General features: G+C 49.5%; 1 protein-coding gene across 3 annotated transcripts; it reads left to right on the top strand.

The window, feature by feature from the left end:
• The first annotated feature begins 10,647 nt into the window (after positions 1–10,647).
• Positions 10,648–19,951, top strand: Cd63 (CD63 molecule). Of its 3 annotated transcripts, none has more exons than XM_029542347.1 (8): positions 10,648–10,748; positions 17,734–17,810; positions 18,609–18,797; positions 18,924–18,998; positions 19,094–19,189; positions 19,291–19,431; positions 19,583–19,666; positions 19,795–19,951. In XM_029542347.1, exons 2-8 carry the CDS (start codon positions 17,745–17,747, stop codon positions 19,858–19,860), a joined length of 717 nt encoding a protein of 238 aa, XP_029398207.1. In that variant the 5' UTR covers positions 10,648–10,748; positions 17,734–17,744; the 3' UTR covers positions 19,861–19,951. The 3 variants fall into 3 exon arrangements, with proteins under 3 accessions (XP_029398207.1, XP_021060675.1, XP_021060674.1); XM_021205016.1 differs by lacking the exon at positions 10,648–10,748 and adding an exon at positions 16,285–16,414; XM_021205015.1 differs by lacking the exon at positions 10,648–10,748 and adding an exon at positions 17,213–17,305.
• Positions 19,952–20,389: the final 438 nt, after the last annotated feature.

Here is a 20,389-nt window from a genome sequence, read left to right as displayed (position 1 = left end):
GAGAGGAGAGAGGAGAGAGGAGAGAGGAGAGAGGGAGAACGGATCCAGAAGAAAGATGAAGAGACCGAAAGATGAGGGGGAGGGGGGAGAGGCCGGGAGGGACCGAGTCAGAGAGATCGGGGACAGACGGAGCAATGGGTAGGGGTTGGGGGTGGGGGAAGAGGCAGATCCAAAGATACCCAGATAGGAAGGGAAGAGGGAGAGACAAAAGAAAGAAAAAAAGTCACAGAAGGGAGAGACTTTGCCAGAGAGCAAGAGCGAAGACTGAAGACGACCAGAAAAGCTAGTGGGACAGTTAGAGTGGAGAGAGTCAAAGACAAAGGTAGATCGCAAAGAGGGGTGGCTAACCGAATTCTACGGAGTCGAACAGGAGAGAGCAGGAGAGGTGGGCAAGATAACAGATGGGTCAGACGGAGCTGCTGGTACCCTGCGCGAGAGGGAGAGGCAGGGGATACCTTGGAGGTAGCAACCCCTGAGGAGGCAGGTGCAGAGAAAGGACCAGGGGAGGAAGTCACAGACACAAGTCAGCCTTGGTTGGAGCGCAAAGAGACACCCAAGGGGAAGAGGTGAAGAATAGCCTCGGATACCAGAGGTAGCCCAGGATGTTTAAAGAAGCCATAAAATGGAGCATCGGGCTGACTTATCACAGGGATCAAGGCGGTCAGGAGAGGAAGAGGCCAGGGACAAGTTGACAAGTACTGAGACCGGAAGAAAACTCTCGAGGAGAACTGTGAGCTTGAGATTGAGGTTTAATAGAACAAAGAGAGTGATTGTGATCGGGCTGGAAAGGGTGAGAGTCATGAGGGGAAGAGCCAGAAGAGGTAGGGCTCGCTCGAAAGTGGTGCTCGGTGAGGAATCTGGACCCTCTCTCCTGGGCAAGGTCTTATATGTCTGAGAAAGAGCTTGAAGTTTTAGGCGTAAGGGTAGGAGCAGGGTCTATACTCAGATGTCTGATGTGGAGACAGCAAGCCTCAAGGGGAGCCACTCAGGAATGGGACCAGCCATGGTCTTCAGGTGTGGTTCTAAGCACAGCCAGACAGCGCAGTCAGTACTCGAGGAAGACAGCTTACAGGTGTGCTCAGCCACTAATGCTGATTCCCTCTTCCCAGGCCTCCCTTTCTCCTTTTCTCCCTCTCCACCTCCCCTAAACCCTTTCTACTCCTTTTCCTCTATCCTCCTTTGAGACTCAGATGCATCCTAGGCTGGCCTCAAACTTAGTTATCCTCCTGCCTCAGCCTCCAGAGAGCTCTCTGCATAGGCATGCCTTGACCCATGTCTCTGAAGATCCCTTGGCAAACTGAAAATGTTAGGGGGTTGAGACTTGCTCTTCCAGTGTGTCGAACAGTGTTCACTGAACAAAATGTATAAACGTCAGTAGGAAGGCCTTGTCTAAAAAAAAAAAAAAAAAAAGATAAATGTAAAATGTATAGACCTCACTATTGGGATTCTTGGACCAAGTAGGTTTTTGGTTTCCTCTTTGGAATTAAACCCTAATAAAAAAGATAGTTAAAGTTAGTTATGAACAAACAAAAGAACAAAATTGGGTTTGGGAGCTGGAGTGGAATGGGGGTTATTGGGGTTCAGCTGTGAGGGTAGGTGAGAGGCTCTGAACACATGATCTATTCCTATTTAGAACAGGGACTTGGGACTGGAGAGATGGCTCAGCAGTTAAGAGCACTGACTGCTCTTCCAGAGGTCCTGAGTTCAATTCCCAGCAACCATATGGTGGCTCACAACCATTTGTAAAGAGATCTGATGCCCTCTTCTGGTGTGTCTGAAGACAGCTACAGTGTACTTATATATAATAAATATTAAAAGAAAGAACAGGGACTGAATGGAACACAATCCAGAAACTGCTCATTTACTCCCTTGCTTTGGATCAAAACATGGAGTCTTGATATCTTACCAAGTTTTTCTCCCCTCTCTCTGTGTTCCTGTTCCTGTTCCTTGTACCTTGAATTGGGTGTGGGGGTGAGGCAGAACCAAGGGGCTGCATATACAAAGCAAGAACTCCTCCACGGAGCCGTCATCGAGTTTCTTTATCTATAAGCGGAGATCATAATTTCTATCTTCAACCAGTTGTGAGGAGTACTTTGGAGCCGGCCAAGAGCATCAGGGAGTCAGGGCTTCCTCTTCAGGATCCTCTTTTGTCCCTTTCTGATCCCTCAGAGCCCTGATTGTTCTTACCACATACTCTGCCATGTTCCCATTTTTCAAACATATTACTTTGATGTTATTTTCTTCAGGAAACAAACAAAACAAAAACAAACAAAAAATTGCAAACAAGCCAAGTGTAGTGGAGCATGCCTTTAATCTGGGAGGCAGAGACTAGCCTGGTCTACACAGAGAGTTCCAGGCTAGCCAGGGTGACCTAGAGGGACACCTTTTAAGCAGAGATGGTGCTGCTGCCCCTTTCTGCTTCTTTAGAGCATGGACAGCTTACATTCACTTCCTCCTCAGATGTGTATCTAGTGGAAGGTCAAAGGAGAGAGAGAAAAGCAAACAATAGGTGCATAATACCAGCTAACGCTCCAGTCAGGGGACCCGAGGCTCCTCAAACATCACAGATGGAGCACAGAAGTTCCCTCCACTTAGATGTGCTCTATCCCGCAGGCTTCACTTGATGAATGGCAGTACATACCCAGACTACATCCCTGGGCGTAGCATTCCCGTCTTGTTTTATCATCCAAGTGTTCTCCTTAGCCCAGGTTCTCAGCTGGAGCTGGAGCTCTGGAGCTCAGAGTGACGCCTGTGCCTAATCCCTAGCATCCAACTTCCAGCCTCCAAATCTCTCAGCCAAATTTGTACTTTTACTAGGTCTCGGGGTAGAGGAGATTTTAAGATAAGTCATTCAGGAATCCCCTTTCTTACTGTAGCTTCTCTAATAGATCTAGGATGCCTGTATGCCAAGTCCCAGCAACCTCCCTTTCTGGCTGTATGAACTAGAACAATGTGTGTGTGTGTGTGTGTGTGTGTGTGTGTGTGTGTGTGTGTGTGTGTGTGTGCAAGTGCCAGAGAGGAGTGGGGAAAGAGAGAGAGGGAGAGGGAGAGGGGAGAGGGAGAGAGAGGGGGAGAAGGGAGAGGGAGAGAGAGAGAGAGAGAGAGAGAGTTAGGAGAGTGCACAAACAGATCAGATAATTTTATGGAGTAAATTCTCTCTTTCTACCATTCGATGGGTCTCCAGGATCAAACACTCAGGTCTTCAGGTGTGATGACAAGTACCTTTATCTGCTAAGCCATCTTGCCAGTCCAACATTAAAGCCCCTTACACCTTAGAATCCACAGCTATTTTTGAAGCATGAGGATTAAAGGTCTGACACACCACTCTAATAGTATCAGTCAGCCTTCATCACCTCTTACTGTGTTTGCAACTTCACACTGGATCACCCAACACAGCAGAACCCTTTTCACGAATGTATTTCTTAGCAGCCTTAATTAAAGGTTGAATGAACCTCAGTGAGTGAACCTGGCCAGAGCTAGGTGGTGGTGGTGGGGTGGTGATGGTAGTGGTGGTGAAGAAAATTGTGTAATTTTGTCCACAAGCTGTTGTTATAGGCCAAATACCAGGAAAGCACTCAACAATTTGCTCGACAGATTTCCATTCCCTGGCTTTATCGCTAAGACAAGTAATTCATTAAGTGGACAATACTGCCCTCTGGTGGAATAATATGAAACGTCAGACTAGTGGTTTTGATACTTGCCCTTCAGGAGTACCTTTCCCCAACCTCGAACCTGCGTACCGTAGGCAAACGCTGTACTGGTGAACAACATCTTCAGGCGAAGTTTTGAAATAGAGTAAGCTTTGTCTCTTCCCCAACCCCTCCTAGAGTCACTTCTTGCCTTGACTTCTCTCAGGTTTGGTCTCTTACGATTCCTCTAAGACGCATAAAGTAACTCCTAGCTTTCTATTCAGAGCTTCAGCACTCTGGCTGCCCCAGACCTAGTAGTCATGAGAAGGGGGCGCTAGTTGCTTTATAGGACAGGAGTTGGAAGAAAGCAGAACATTAAGACTTTTGCTTGCTGGGGTGGTAGCGCAAGTCTGTAAGCCGAAATGTCGAGAGTGTGAGGCAGATCATTGCTATAAGTCGAGGTCAGCCCGGGGTACCTAGAGAGACCCTGTCACCCGCCAACCAAACAGCCCACTCACCCACCCTTTGCTTATACCGGTATGTGCCAACCCTGGCTTGGATCCCAGCTCACTGCCCTGGTCTCCCTGGTAACTGCCTTCCAGCTAGGAGTGCCCCTCTCCTAGGTTACCAGAGCGACCTCCATACCCGCCTACTTCCAGGTCCTGACTGGTTCATAGCAAATGTGGGTAAGGGTCTTGAGGCTGGTATTTAGGTTTGAAGGTTGTGAGCTGCGGGTGAGGAGGAAGCAAGTACCAAGGGGAGGGAACCAGTAGAGGGATGGAAGTACGATCTCGGGCATGCGGTCTGTTAACAGCCTTAGAAGCAAGAACTGCTCCTGAGGTGTCTGTTGCCAGTGTTCGAGGGTGATGTTACGGGAGGGGGTGGTGGTGGAGTGGGATGGGGTGGGGGTGGGGAACGAGGAATATACTGCTTCCCTGATCTGCGGCACCCCTTCCTGCCGTGTACATTAGAGCTGGGCTTTTGGAGAAAGCTACTTTTCTTGCCCGCTTTGAGAAAATTTCCCCAATCTTCCCACACAAGTGCCTCCCAGGCCTGACCCCGTTTAGATTCTAAGATTAGGCGAGGTCAGGTTGCAGTGGTATGGTAGTACACAGGATTCCCTAATCCTATCTCCATTTTTGCCCCCTAAGGCCTTAGCTCTGGGGCTAATGGTTTTATTCTTCCGTACTTGGGGGCTTCCTTGGGGTGGGTGAGGAGGGATGGGATGGTTGAATTGTAGGAGCAAGGGGCGGGGGGGGGAGAGGACCTCCCTGGAGGTTTACCTCCCTTCTCTCTTCTCTTCTAGTATGTGCCTCTCTAGGGGTGTGGAGCAGCTTTTCCGGGCTGGGGTAGTGTGTTGGAGAAGTGGACTCCTTCCAAGTCTTCTGCCCACAAACCCTGCAGTCCCCACCAGGACCCTGCTGTGTAATTATTGCCCCTTTCTGGATCATGTTCTCCAAACCCTATACTTATCTTGCCTGGGTCCCTTGGCAGCCCCTCTAACTTCTTTAGCTTCTCTATGAGAAGCTGGGGGTTGGGAGAAAGGATTCAAAGAGTTTGTGTTTGGGCCTGTAGTGGTGATCATAGAGGTGCAGAACAATCTGAAGACTGTAAGAATCATTAAGACTCATTTGTGGCTTGCTTTGCCTCCAGTGGCCCCCTCCCAAGAACCTTCTCTGAATTTCCAGTCACTTTTCCCTAACCTTCTTGAGGAATGTCAGCAGCCCTCCAATTCTATCTACCCTTTCCTTTTTAGCCTGGGAGGTTTCCAGGTCTCCCCACACTGCTTCCTTCCCAGAGCCTTGAGATCCTAACTTCAGGCCCTTCCAGCAGGAGACATCATATTCCTGGAAAGGGGGTGGGGGGTGGGGAACGTGTGTGAGCTCAGTGTTTACTCTTCCAGAGATGTCAAAATGTGACAGATGGGCTGATCTGGGCACCAGCAAAGCAGCGTGAGCTGAGCTGTTAGATGAGGGAAGCTGGTGAGAGGGAAACTAGAGGCAGAATTCCAAGAAAATCCAACCTCAGTGAGAAGTCAGGAGAGCACATGACTGTAAAGATCAAAGTAGTGCCTAGTGCCTCAGAAGAGAGAGAGAGAGAGAGAGAGAGAGAGAGAGAGAGAGAGAGAGAAGAAAGAGAGAGAGAAGAGAGAGAGAGAAGAGAGAGAGAGAAAGAGAGAGGAGAGGAGAGAGAAGAGAGAAGAGAGAGAAGAGATGAGAGAGAGAGAAGAGAGGAGAGAAGAGAGAGAGGAGAGAGAAGAGAGGAGAGAGAGAGAGAGAGAGAAGAGAGGAGAGAAGAGAGAGAGGAGAGAGAAGAGAGAGAGAGAGAGAGAGAGAGAGAGAGAGAGAGAGAGAGAGAGAAAGGTACAAAGGTACAAAAAGAACCAGGACCAGAGAGTCTGCCTTGGCATTACCAACATTCCCTGCCCATTCTCACTCTGGTACTTCTCACTGTTGGCTGTCTTGCTGTAACACTACACTTATGCAAGGAACCTGACCAATTTGAGTACAGCATTTAGTATGCCTCCTTTAAAACCCTCATTCTTTGGCAACCATCTTAGAGTTGTTTGTTTTTGAAACAGGATCTCACTATGTGGCCCTTGCTGGCCTAGAACTTGCAAGGTAGACAAGGCTTGAACTCACAGACATCTCTTTATAATGACCTCCTGAGTACAGAGATGAAAGGTATGTGCCATCGTGCTCAGCGTATCTTAGGTACTTTGACATTCTCTTGCACCCACCGCCCTGTGCTAGGCAGCCTTCACCTCATTATAGACATCACCACACTGTAGTTTTGTCTGTGTCTGCAAGCTGCAAACGTCTTTACTTTTTTTTTAAAAAAAGATTTATTTGTTTTCATTTTGTGTTTCTAAGTATCTTTCCTGAACATATGTATGTGATCTGCACGTGTGTCCAGAGAGGCAACCAGACCCCTTAGAATTAGAGCTATAGTTGTAAGCCACCATGTGGATGCTGGGAACAGAACCCTGGTCCTTTAGAAGAGCAGCAAGTGCTCTTGATGGCTGAACTATCTCTCCTGCCCTGCTGATAAACATCTTCAAGGCAGGACCATATGGCCTAGGACTAGTCTCACACATGGATGAGTTCTTCCTCTGTCCTGGCCCATGTCCTTGGCTTTCAGTCCCAGGGACTAGACATAAAAAAGTAATCAACAAACACTTAGCTTTGCTTTTGTCTCATTTATTAAATGTTCATCTGTGCCCTGTCACAGCAGAAAGATGAAGGTGCCCGTGGAACACAGAAAGGGTGTCAGATCCCCTGTAGATGGAGTGACAGCTGAGTGACCTGATGTGGGACTACACATGGGTCCTCTGGGCGAGCAGTAAATTCTCTCAACCAATGAGCTGCCTTCCCAACCCATAGAGCAAAGTCGTTTTATTTTTAATTAATTAACTAATTATTAATTAAATGAATTGTTTTTTTGGTTTTTCGAGATAGGGTTTCTCTGTGTAGCCTTGGCTGTTCTGGAACTCACTTTATAGACCAGGCTGGCCTCGAACTCAGAAATCTGCCTGCCTCTGCCTCCCAAGTGCTGGGATTAAAGGCGTGCGCCACCATGCCCGGCCCACAAAAATTTTTTTGATACAGGGTTTCTCTGTGTAGCTCTGGCTGTTCTAGAACTCACTCTGTAGACCAGGCTGGCCTCAAACTCACAGAGATCCACCTGTCTCAGCCCCTGGAGTATTGGTATCAAATGTGTGTGCCACCACTGCTCAGCAAGCAAAGTTATTTTAATTCCTACAAGTCTAAAGATAATAAGCCCAGGCATGGTGATGCACACCTTTAATCCTAACACTTGGGAGAAGGGCAGATGTCTATGAGTTTGAGGCCAGCCTGGTCTACATAGTGAGTTCTAAGGCTGCCTGAGCTATATATTGAGACTCCATCTTGAAAACAAAAGCAAAACTGAGCCCCTCCCCTCCCCCCCAAAAAAACCCAATAATATGGTGAAGCCTTTATTTTATTTTTGAGACAGTTTCAAGTAGCCCAGGCTGTTCTCAGACTCTCTTTGTAGTTTATGATGACCACTAAATTCTGAACCTCTTGTCTCAATTTTGGGATTACAGCCATGTGCCACCATGCCTAGTTTATGCAGGGCCATGGGTTGAACTTAGGCCTTCATGCTTGACTGGCAAGCCCTGAACTAGCTGAGCCTCAGTCCTGCCCCCTAACTTTGTTATTAGTGCTGGAGATTGAACATTGGGCATGCATGCTAGATAAGCACTTCTCTGCTGAACTACACTGGAACCCTAAGCCTTACCATCCTCTCATGATCCTCAAAACTGTGAGGGGAGAAGGGAGCGTGTTCTCCTGCCACCAGCCAGAGCAAGAGTTATACCACGTATGAGTTGACAACCACTCTCACTGTGGTATCTATCTCGGGGACAGATAGGATGATCTTACTTTTACCTACAGGATTAGTGTGAATGACAAGCTTCATCTCTCTGAGCCTTCCATTTCCTCACAGTGAGGACAATGGGACTGGGGCAATGTATCCTCTTTGGCAATACAGCCATCTAGACTTGCTAGTGAAACCGTGGGGCCAGTCACAGTTGGTTATCTCCGTCACAGGAGAGTCTCTTCTATGTCTCCAGACTCAACCAGCAGAGCGATGTTCCCTGTGTGGGTATGTTCCTCTAGGGATGCGTTCAGCACTGGTGCTTTGCTGGGCATGGTCAGTGAGTCCTTCTGCTGGCAGGACCTAGAGACCCACAGTCACACCTCTTTTTTTTTTTTTTTTTTTCCTTTCGGTTTTTCGAGATAGGGTTTCTCTTTTCTCTGCGTAGCCCTGGCTGTCCTGGAACTCACTATGTAGACCAGGCTGGCCTCAAAAATCCACCTGCCTCGGCCTCCCAAGTGCTGGGATTAAAGGCATGCGCCACCACCGTCCTGCGCAGTCACACCTCTTTCCCCAACCTTCTTTTGATCTAAGTGTGCAGTCTGGGAGCAGCTCTCTTATTGTTCGAGGGTGGGGCTCAACACAGCTTCTGTGTGAACAGAGAGCCCGAGTCCAGCCCTCATTCTTCATACCCTCTGAAGTGGATAGCCTTAGGGCCGATATGCTTGCTCATTGCTTCCTCCCACCAAGCTTCCTTTTCTCCACCCTCCCTCTTACCTTCACTTCCTGTGCTGTGTTTCTGGTCTTGGAAGAAAACAGTGGAGCTGCAAAGAAGCCTGGCTTCACGTCATACGAAGGCACAGGGGTCTCTTCCCAGCTCATTTCCACTGCCCAGTACCAGGCACCCCAAGTGCAGCAGCCTTGGCCAACTGCAGTAGCTCAGAGGTCTGTCTGGATGACAAGTTCCTGGAGTTGATGCTGGAGGCTCTGAAGGCTGTGGCATGCTCTGAAGGGACAAGTCTGAGGTCAGACTGAATCCTCACTCACCGGCTCCCCCCCCCCCCGCTGGCTTGAAGTGTTGACTTTCCAAAATTTTTACCTTATGTATGTATGTATGTATGTATGTATGTATGTATGTATGTATGTATGTATTTAGACAGTGTTTCTTTGTATAATGCTCTGGCTGTCCTGGAACTCTCTCTGTAGACCAGGCTGGGCTTGAACTCACAGAGATCTGCTGCCTCTGCAGGGATTAGAGGTGAGTGCCACCAAGCTAGACAAGGCAGTGTCTCTCCTGTTTCTGCTGAGTCAGAGATTAGCTGGCCTGTGAGGCTGTGGCCAATTCTTCTGTCTCCACCTTCCATCTTACCATAGGAGTGCTGGGATTATGGGTGCTTGCCACTGAGAATGACTTTGTTTTCTTTGGGTCTCTCTGTTAGCTTCAGCTGTTCTGAAACTCACTCTGTAGACTGGGCTGGCCTCGAACTCATGGAAATCTGCTTGCCTCAGCTTCCTGAGTACTGGGACTAAAGGTGTTCACTAACTACTACTGCCTGGCAAGAACAACTTTTTTTTTTAAAGATTCATTTATTTTTTTTATGTCTATGAATACACTGTAGCTGTACAGATGTACCTTTATGTGGTTACTGGGAATTGAACTCAGGACCTCTGTTCACTCCGGCCCAAAGATTTATTTATTATCATATGTAAGTACATTGTAGGTATCTTACACCAGAAGAGGGAGTCAGATCTCATTACAGGTGGTTGTGAGACACCATGAGGTTACTGGGATTTGAACTCAGGACCTCTGGAAGAGCGGTCAGAGCTCTTAACCACTGAGCCATCTCTCCAACCCCCAAGAATGACTTTTTACCGTGTTTTTGTGCTGGAATTCAAGTCACCAGGCTCATGTGTCAAGGCTCTTTCCCGCTGAGCCATCTGTTTGGCTCACTTTAAGTAATTTTAAGGTAGAGTTAAATGGCTTTAAAGTAATTCATATTTCATAACCACTACCATCTCTGATCTAAAAATGTATTTATTTTATGTATGTAGATGTGTCCTGAGTGTGTGCATCTGTACTGTGTGTGGGGTGTGTGTAATGCCCTGGGAGTTCAGAAGAGGTATGTGTATGCATCTGTACTGTGTGTAGACGTGCCCTGAGTGTGTGCATCTGTACTGTGTGTGGGGTGTGTGTAATGCCCTGGGAGTTCATAAGAGGCCTTAGATCCTCTGGGACTGGGATTATAGATGATTGTGAGCTTTCATATGGGTTCTGGGAAACAAATCTGAGCTCACTTGAGAGTGACCAGTGGGCTTGACTGCTGAGCCATCTCTTTAGCTCCAGTCTTCTGACGTTGTTTTCCATCTGTAAGCACACTTCCTCTTCCGTCGCACCCAGTGTGTCACAATGCCATCAGAATACCATCTTATTGTGTAGGAGTTTTACTCCACAGTGGGTAGTCTAACTACCCTGTCCTTCCCCTCCAGTTCTGCACAGGTTGGCTCTCTGCCTCCCTGGCTTTCTCCTGTGGCCCCAGCCTCTGCCACTACTGTGCCTCTGATGCACCTTGCCCTGGCCCTCCCTTCCTTTGGCATTCCCCTGGGTGGTGGTAACTCTCATCTGCATGCCAGCTCTCCTCCTGCTCATTCAGTTATGTCCACTTCTTCTCTTGCTCCTGGACCCCAGGACACAGTGCAGGAGACCACACCACCTGAATTGACCTCTCCAAACTGCTTAGGACTTGTGGCTCTTGCTAGTCGGTAAGCTTCACTTTTCCCTTCCCTTTCTTGTTCTCTTTTACAGGTCTCCAGTGAATGGGGAAAAAGCACGGGCTTTAGAATTTCACCTCACTGATTTTTTTTTAAAGATTTATTTATTTATTTTAAGTATATAAGTACACCGTAGCTGTGTTAAGACACACCGGAAGAGCATTCTGATGTGTCAGATCCCATTACAGATGGTTATAAGCCACCATGTGGTTGCTGGGAATTGAACTCAGGACCTCTGGAAGAACAGTCAATGCTCTTTTTTTTGTTTGTTTTTGTTTTTCGAGACAGGGTTTCTCTGTATAGCCCTGACTGTCCTGGAACTCACTCTGTAGACCAGGCTGGCCTCGAACTCAGAAATCCGCCTGCCTCTGCCTCCCGAGTGCTGGGATTAAAGGCAGCAGTCAATGCTCTTAACCACTGAGCCATCTCTCTGGCCCTCACATCTCTGATTCTTTGTAGGCTGTATGCACTGCATGACTGTCTTGTGCTTCCTACCTTTCTTGGGTGATGGGAGCATCACCATCCTCTCTCTTGGGAATGATCTGGGTTTACATCCGAAGATGGGCAGAGTAATTGAGTCCAGTGTGGTCTACCTAGTGAATTCCAGGACAGCCAGAGCTACATAGAGATACCTTGTCTAAGGAAAAAAAAGTCATCAAACAAACAAACAAAATTCTTAGACTGTCCTAACTGGCCCTGGGAATGTTACTCTACTCTGTCAAGCCAGCTTCCTTATCTGTAAGACAGAAAAGAGGCCAACAGGTGAGGGCAGATGCCTCTAGGCCTGAAGTCTCTCGATCCCTGGAACCCACGCGGCGGAAGGAGAGAATGGACCCCTGAAGTCAGTTGTCCTCTGACCTCCACCTGCAGAACATAAATAAGACAGGAATGATAATATTGACCTCAGGGGAGGAGGGTTAGCCCTGGGTGACCTGAGGAGGGACCTTAACACAAAGCTTGGCATGATGTAGAGGACCAGCTCTGCCACGCCCTCTCCTGTGTAGCCCCCTTTCCGGCTACTTGTACCTGTTTCTTTTTCCTTTGTTGTGTGCGTATATGGGTGTGGAGAAGCGTACGGGTGTGGAGAAGCACCAAGCTCTCGCTCCAGCTCACACCCATGTGTTTTCCAAACACAAAGGCTGCCAGAGGCTCTGTGTTTTTTTTTTTCTTCCTCCTTGAATTAGTTAATTAAATCATAATTATCAGGGCTGATATGCTATCCAGGCTGGCTCTGAACTACTGGACTCAGGTGATTCTCCTTCCTTGGCCTTCTGAGTCGCATGGCCATACTTCCATATCTCTTAAGTTCTGGGAGGGCGTAGCCTCCTGGCCGAGTGCCAGTCGTGAGCTTCCTAGGTTAGGTGACTATTTCCTTTCCTGGGTGAAGCCTCCGCCCTCTCTCTTGTGGAAGATGGCTGGCTGTCATCTCAGAGTCTTCCAGGCGCCCGGATGTTCAGTCACTTAGTGCTTCACCTTCTCAGAAGCTCCAGCACCATCTCTACTTGTGGAAAAGTCTTGTCTCCTGCTTCATTGATTGTTTAGAAGAATTCCAGACACATTACAGGCATGACATGGTGCCCTTCAGTACTCTCTAGCGTACACCTTTAAAGAATGTGCATAATTTTCCTGCCTTATCACTATCAAAGCCAGCAAGCTTTATTTTACTGTTGTTGTTGTTGTTGCATTGGTAGAGATAGAATCCAGAGCTGAACACAATAAACAAGTGTTCTACCACTGAGATCACCCCTCCAAGCCTAATAAACTGCTGTCATGTCTAATTCTCCCTCCCCATCCCTGAAGCCAAGAATTTGCCCTTGGCCAAAGGTTGCCTTGGGGAAGACTGACCGCCTCTGAGAAATCCACTTCCTCCCTGAGCTCCTGTGGCTCTCCAGGAGTTTCTGCCCTTCAGTTGGAATAGACTACAGATCTACCTTCTGGCAGAGGACAGATCACTCTCTCTCTCTCTCCTTGCTACCTGGCATCTGGTGACAACACAATAAGAAAAGTCATGAATACTCTTTTCTTTGGCATCTTGAGTTCTCACCCATATCCTGCCACGATAAGGGAGAGCCAGGTCCAGAATGTGCCTAGTGTATCCTATGGGAGGACATAATTCAGGAAACCACGTCTCAGCTTAGATGGTTGCCTTATCTTTGCATTTTCTTTTATAGAAGATTTACATCATGTGGAAAGTGAAGTGAGTGTGTAAGGGGCAGATGAGGTACTGAATAATGTGTATCATTGACATGAGCACATCTATGGCTTTTTTTGTTTTTGTTTTTGTTTCCCTCGAAACAGGGACTCTTTGTGTAGCCCTGGCTGTCTTGGAACTCAATCTGTAGACCAGGCTGGCCTGGAACTCAGAGCTCCAACTGCCTCTGCTTCCTGGTGCTGGGATTAAAGGTGTGCACAACTATCTCATGGAACTATCATGATGTTGGAACAAGGGGCTTATTTAACATACCAAAATGGACCTGGCCTCCACATTCTCCCGCTATCCCTCAGTACCTGTTACAGGCCATGGCTGGGATGCCCCTCCCTCTATGTGAAATTTTCCAACCCAGGGGCTGGGCTTCCTCTCACCTATCTGTGTGTGTGTGTGTGTGTGTGTGTGTGTGTCCCTCTCCCTCTCTCCCCTCTGTCTCTTCTCTCTCTCTCTCTCTTTCTCTGTCTCTGTCTCTGTCTCTGTCTCTCTCTCTCTCTCTCTCTCTCTCTCTGTCTCTCTCTGTGTGTGCTTGGGTTCTCTTCTCCTTCCCCTTTGTCTCCCCCAAGAGCTACCCCCACAAACCTGCTTTTATTATATATATATATATATATATATATATATATATATATATATATATATATTTGTTTGTTTTTTTGCTTTTTTTTTTTGTTTTTTTTGTTTTTTTCTGAGACAGGGTTTCCCATGCCCGGCTCTGCTTTTATATTTTAATTTGGCTTGAGTTGACTCATTTCTTTGGCAGAGGGTAATCTGTCACATGACATTTCCATACATGAATATTTACCCTGTTTTCCCTTTTCCTGTTCATCCCCTGCTCTCTTTTCTCTCCCACATCGCTAATAATAATTCTCCATTTACTTTCATGTCCCTTTAAAAAGCCGTTCCAGTGTCCACATGTGAGAGAAAACATGTGATGTCTGTCTTTGTGACCACGGCGACCTCGGGTTCCGCCTGTTTTCATGCATGCTACCTCTCTCTGGATGTGTGGTGTTTGTCTGTGTGTGTGAGGTTAGAGAAGGAAGTTAGGTGGCCAGCTTTATCATTTTCTACCTTGTTCCCTTGAGACTGAACTTGGAGCTGGGCTGATGGCCAGCAAGTCCCAGTGATCCCCCTGTCTCTTCACAGGTCCGAGATGCTTGTGAAGCTACACCTGAATTTTTTTTTTTAAATGCAATTTTATTTATTTTGTTTTAGTATTCTGGAATATTTATTTATTATTTGTTTATTTATTTGAATTACTTTTATTTCTTTTACAATCCTTCCATTCCCTTCCTGTCCTCACCTCTACAGATGCTCATCCCATTACTCCTTCCCAGTCCCCGAAAGGATGTCCCCACCACCACCATAACTTAATTTTTTTTGCTTATTCACTTTACATCCTGCTCACTAGCCTCCTCCCAGTCCCCCCCCCCCCCCCCTTGCCCTTTCCCCCTCCTCTTCTCCTCTGAGTGGGTGGTGGCCCCCCCCATCCTGCCACCCACACACCTGATTTTTTTTTTTTAATGTGGGTGCTTGGATCAGAACTCAGGTCCTTATGTTTGTGCAAGTGCTCTTACCTACGGAGTGATCTTTCCAGCCTCTAGGATACACAATTTCAAGAATATGTATGTGTAGCCGGGCATGGTGGCGCATGCCTTTAATCCCAGCACTTGGGAGGCAGAGGCAGGTGGATTTCTGAGGTCGAGGCCAGCCTGGTCTACGAGTGAGTTCCAGGACAGCCAGGGATATACAGAGAAACCCTGTTTCAAAAAAAAAAAAAAAAAAAGAAAGAAAGAAAGAAAGAAAGGAATATGTATGTGTGTGTGTGTGTGTGTATTTTGCTGCCTGCTTGTATATATGTGTACTATATATATGTCTGATATGTCTGATAAATGCCTGAGAAGGCAAGAAAATGGCATCATATCCACTGGAACTAGAGTTACAGAGGTTATGGGCCACCATGTGCATGCTGGGAATTGAAGTCAGGCACTCTGTGAGAGCCAGTGCTCTAAACAACTGAGCCATCTATCTCCTCTTCCTCCTCCTTTTCTTCCTTTTCCTCCTCTTCCTCCTCTTTCTTTTCTTCTTCCTCCTTTTTCTCCCCCTCCTCCTCCTTTTTCTTCTTCCTTCTCTTCCTCTTCCTCCTCTTCTTCCTCTTCCTCCTCCTTTTCTTTGAGACAGGGTCCCAGTATGTGGCCCAAGCTGGCCTGTAAGTCATGATTGCTCTACTAAAGCCTGAGTATGGAAATAATAAACATGTGCTATCATGCCAAGGGTCTTCATTTCTCTGGTACTGATTTATTATTTGATTATTTACTCATATTTGACGACAAGGACCCATTCCTTAGATTGGCCTCAAACTCCTTAGATAACCAAGGATGAGCTTGAATTCTTGAGACGTACGCCTCTACCTCATGGGTTCTGGAATAATAAGCACATACCACAACCATGCCTGGCTTATGAGGTGCTACGAATAGGAGCCCGGGCTATCTGCATACTCAGCAAGCACTTTCTGAGCACCGTCCTCAGCTCAGATCTATCCTCAGTTTTTGAGATAGGGTCTCAAGTTGTAGCTCATTCTGGCCTTGAACTTTGAATGACCAAGTGATCCTCCCATCTCAGTCTCCCAAACAGACTTACAGGTGTGTACTGCTGATTTTGTTGTTTTGGTTCGGTTGAGACAAGGTGTCCTTGTGTAGCCCAGGATGGCCTGTAACCCTCAGCCATCCTGCCCTCACCTCCATAGTGCTGGAAACGACAGGCCTCACCACCAGGCCTAGACTTCTTTGTAGCCTGGGAACTGAGCCTGAGTTCATGACAGATGCTGTACCATAGATCTGCATGCATTTCCTTTCGCCATTTTGAACTATAGTCTCACTGGCACTGGGTATACAGCTTAGCTGGTAGAGTGCTTGCCTGGTAGGCACAAAATCCTGGGTCTGGTGCCAGAACTGCATCAACCAGATTCGCTTGTACACACCGGTCGTGCCAGCCTGGGCTACATGAGACCCTGATTCCAAAGAAAGAGGGGTGTGTGTGTGTGTGTGTGTGTGTGTGTGTGTGTGGTGTCTCACTAAACTGTTCAGAGTGGTTTTGAATTTTTGATTCTCTTGTGCCAGGTGTAGTGTCGATGGCCTTTTAGTCTTTGGAGGCTGAGGCAGGCCTGGTCTACAGATAGACTTCCAGGACAGCCAGGGCTACACAGAAAGCCCTTTCTCAGAGAGAGAGAGAGAGAATGTGAAAGTGCTGGGATTACATATGTGTGCCACCAGCTGGCCTTTGTTTTAATTGCTTCTTTGTGTATACTCCCTTCCCTTCAGATTCAGTAAGCAACTCAAGGCAGAAGGAGCTGCTGAGAAAAGGACAAAGTTCAGGTTAGGAGTGTAAGGCCGGTCCTATCTGAGCTTTTTACAACAGTTCCTTCTGTGAACTACCAGCGGCACACGGGAGAGAGGTATTTCTAGCTATCACCTTTACCTGGTTTCCATCTCTGGTGAAAAGAGGAATAAGACACGGAAGTCCATGCTATTGCTTCGCTGGACTTAGTGTCCTTTCTCACATCTCCATTAACCACTGGCTAATCCAGGAGCAAGGGAGCTAAGGCTTTGTTAATCTTTTCCCAGGATGGCCCAGGCTCTGACGTGTTATAATTGACGCATGGAAATGGTTCTAGACAAGTGCTTCCTCCAAGGGTTTTCTCAGCTCAGGAGATCTAGAAAATGGAGAAGTTGGGGCATAAAACCCTAGTCCAGAATGTCGGGAGACTTCTAGGACGTGAAGCTAGGGGCTTTCTGGACTTGTTTATTCTGACTTCACCCAGTGCCACCCAACCCACACCTTCCGCGGGTGGCTCGGGCATGGGGCGGGGGCCAGGGCCTCGAACAAGGACGGAGAGGGAGCTGCGTGGTGGGTTCTCGGTGGGTTGGGGTCTGCAGATGACCATTTTGACACTTGGGCTCAGTTCTGTCTTTGGGTAACTCTGGGCTGTGCGCCCTCTGGGCTCTGACTCGCCTACTCCTGAACCAGAGAGAACCAGACGGCGCCTGGGTTGGTTGCAGAGGGCTCCAGGAACCCTGAGGTCCAGCTCCTGGCTCGAGTCTTCCGGGCAGCGGCCACGTGGCCTTGTCCAGGCGGGGGGCTCACCTCCCCCTGCTAGCCCGGTGACTCAGGCCGCAGCTGTTCCCGCGTCACATGAGAGAGGGAGGGAGGAAGGCGGCCACCCTGCGGGGGAGGGGGCGGCCGGAGCCGGGGCGGGGCCGTGCAGCAGGCGGGGCGCGGGCAGGGGGTACCGGAGACGGCGGCTGAGCCGCGGCAGGAGAGCACTAAGAAGCGTCGGGGAGCGCAGGTGAGGCCCGGGCTGACGCGGGCCCGGGGACCCCGGGGACGCCCGTGGGGGCAACTTTGCCTCGAAGTTCGCGGGGCGCCATCTGCGCCGCACCCGAGGGGCGGCTCACGCCCGGGGGCTGGCGAGGGTCCCGGGTCGCGGCCTGTCGGGATCGGGATTCGGCGCTGTGCGGCGGCGGGCGGAGATCTACCTGGAGTCCGGCCGCGCCCTCTGTGCGTCCCGGGATCCCGAGGCCCCGCTCCGTGGCGCGCCCGCCCTGGCGAGCGGGGAGGGCTGGGAGACGTGGATCTGACCGCGGGTTTCTGGGTGGGAGGGCAGCGATGGGGGCCGCGCAGGGAAGGCTGCGAAGGCCGGCGGGGAGCTGCGGATGCGGCGGCCCCTCGGCCTGCTCTACCTGCTCTAATCCCTGGCGTTCTCCGCGGCCCCAGGCCCAGCAGCCATGGCGGTGGAAGGAGGAATGAAGTGTGTCAAGTTTTTGCTCTACGTTCTCCTGCTGGCCTTCTGCGTGAGTAGTGCCGGGAGAGCGACGGGGCGCCCGGGCGGGGTGCGGGGGGAGTCTTGGAGCGGGAGCCGTGAAGGGTGAGGGACACAGAGCTGAAGGCAGCTGGAGGCCAGATGTGGAAGGAAAGCCCAGGGAAAAAGGCCAAAGGCAGAACGTGTCCGCGCTACCCCCCTTCCCCATCCCCCACGCGCGGCTTTCCGGGACCTCTGAGGAAAGTTTGGACCGAGAATTGCCATCCTAGATGGGGAGCACCCCCAACCAACCCCCTCCTGGCCCTTCCTGTCTGGTGACCCAACCATTCGTGATACGGGGTGGTGGGGCAACCTGCCAACGGTCTGATGGTATCGCCAAGGGGCTGCCTCCACTCCTCACACTGTTGATTCATCTCCACTCTCTTAGCCCTCTCATTTACTTGGGGGAAGGAAAGGCTCTGCCCTCCTTCATTTGCTCCTCCCTGTTTGTTCAGAAAGGGGCCACTCTTACCCCCTCCTCCTCCTCCCTGGCCCTAGGACCTGAGTCACAGGAGTGAGGGGATAGTTCTGGGAGAGACTCTAGCTAGGAGTCCACAGAAAGTAAGGCACATCCTGTGCTGAAGAGCTGTTTAAAGGCAGGCATGACACCTCCCGATTCCCTTCTCCCTCTGTGCCTTAAACGTCCCAGCCTTCATTGTGGGGCAAGGATGGGCAGACCTTGTCTACAGCCCATGTTTCCTGGAGGTGTAGGAATCTGTTTTCTGGGTGGGGGTCGGGTGTGAGGGCTACTGGACTGAGGATCTGAGCTAACCCTCGCCTTTTCCCTCAGGCCTGTGCAGTGGGACTGATTGCCATTGGTGTAGCGGTTCAGGTTGTCTTGAAGCAGGCCATTACCCATGAGACTACTGCTGGCTCGCTCTTGCCTGTGGTCATCATTGCAGTGGGCGCCTTCCTCTTCCTGGTGGCCTTTGTGGGCTGCTGTGGGGCCTGCAAGGAGAACTACTGTCTCATGATTACAGTGAGTGGGGTGTGGGAGCTCTTGGGGCTACCATAAGGCTTTTCTGTGGTCTCAGGAATTGACTGGGTCAGAGCCAGCCCTTTAAATCCAGACTTCAAACCCAACTCCTGCCCTGTCCTCCCGCAGTTTGCCATCTTCCTGTCTCTTATCATGCTTGTGGAGGTAGCTGTGGCCATTGCTGGCTATGTGTTTAGAGACCAGGTAAGCGGGGGACGGGGGCGGGGGGCGTTTCCCGTTGCTCTGGGAATCTGGGGCCTGAAGTCTGTTCTCGACGACACCCACTTCTCTGCTCTTAGGTGAAGTCAGAGTTTAATAAGAGCTTCCAGCAGCAGATGCAGAATTACCTTAAAGACAACAAAACAGCCACTATTTTGGACAAATTGCAGAAAGAAGTGAGTGGGATGGCCGGGAAGAGGGTTAGCCAGCCGGGACAGAAGATTCTCAGCTCTGAATTAAAGTGGAGGTTTCCCTCCCATCCCCCCTCCCTTCCTAGAATAAGTGCTGTGGAGCGTCTAACTACACAGACTGGGAGAACATCCCCGGTATGGCCAAGGACAGAGTCCCCGATTCTTGCTGCATCAACATCACTGTGGGCTGTGGGAATGATTTCAAGGCATCCACCATCCATACCCAGGTAGGGAGAAGGAGGCAGGAGATGCTAACGGGATCAGACTTGGGGATGAGATCCAGGGGTAGGAGTTGGGAGAAAGGGACAGGGGGAGGGAAGGAGGGGGGTAGGGAGGTAGAAGTTTCTGTTGGTATTCATGCCTGCCTCTTCCCTTCAGGGCTGCGTGGAGACTATCGCGATATGGCTGAGGAAGAACATCCTGCTGGTGGCTGCAGCGGCCCTGGGCATTGCTTTTGTGGAGGTGAGGAGTGCTGTGGGCATCTGGGGAGCAGGAGGCAGCAGCCTGGGCCTGAGAACAGTGGCTGTTAGATGGGTTTGGGGAAGCTTGCCCTGCCTCATCTCCACCCTCATTTCCATCTTTCCTTTTAGGTCTTGGGAATTATCTTCTCCTGCTGTCTGGTGAAGAGTATTCGAAGTGGCTATGAAGTAATGTAGGGGGAGGGGGGCGTCTGGTCTCTTCTGTCTTTTCATGGAGTGGTTTCTCCAGGTTTTTCAATTAAACGGATTATTTTTTCAGACCTAAAAATGGAGATGGTCTCAGTTTATCTTAAGAGTAATGGATGGCCCCTTCCTTTTCCTTCTCCCTGTCCCTGCCCTGAGAATGAGCAGGCATTTTAGGGGCGTTTGGGGAAAGGTGTATTTTCTTGAGGGTGTTGTTTGGGCTGGCAGTGGAAGAGTGGGGAATCCAGAGGAGGTTGTAGCCGAGTACTCTCCTCTGGGCGCCCCTGGGTTTGTGCTGCCTGCTTAGCCGCAGCGTCCTCGAGGCTGTCTCCTGCATAAGAAGTCAAAGGGAGTTTCCACAAAGGTCCTACACGGTAGAGCCTGGACATGTCATTTTGGACAACTTTTTGGCTTTCTGATGCTTTGAGGGCCAGCAAACTCCTCCCTCAACCCTCAAGGAGAATGTTTAAGACTGTGGCCGCCTGTGTGGCAGTGTCCCTGAGTTTAAGTATTTCCTTCTTGC

This window comes from Mus pahari, chromosome 9 (assembly GCF_900095145.1).
Source record: "Mus pahari chromosome 9, PAHARI_EIJ_v1.1, whole genome shotgun sequence".
In the NCBI taxonomy this organism is placed as follows: Eukaryota; Metazoa; Chordata; class Mammalia; order Rodentia; family Muridae; genus Mus; species Mus pahari.
The sequence above is the reverse complement of the archived record's forward strand: the minus strand, read 5'-3'. Positions and strand labels throughout refer to the sequence as shown.

Coding starts and splice junctions, on each gene's coding strand:
- Cd63 (XM_029542347.1), top strand. CDS start 17,745: ATGGCGGTGGAAGGAGGAATGAAGTGTGTCAAGTTTTTGCTCTACGTT. Junction 18,798..18,923: donor ACTACTGTCTCATGATTACA/GTGAGTGGGGTG, acceptor GTCCTCCCGCAG/TTTGCCATCTTCCTGTCTCT. Junction 19,667..19,794: donor TGGGCATTGCTTTTGTGGAG/GTGAGGAGTGCT, acceptor CTTTCCTTTTAG/GTCTTGGGAATTATCTTCTC.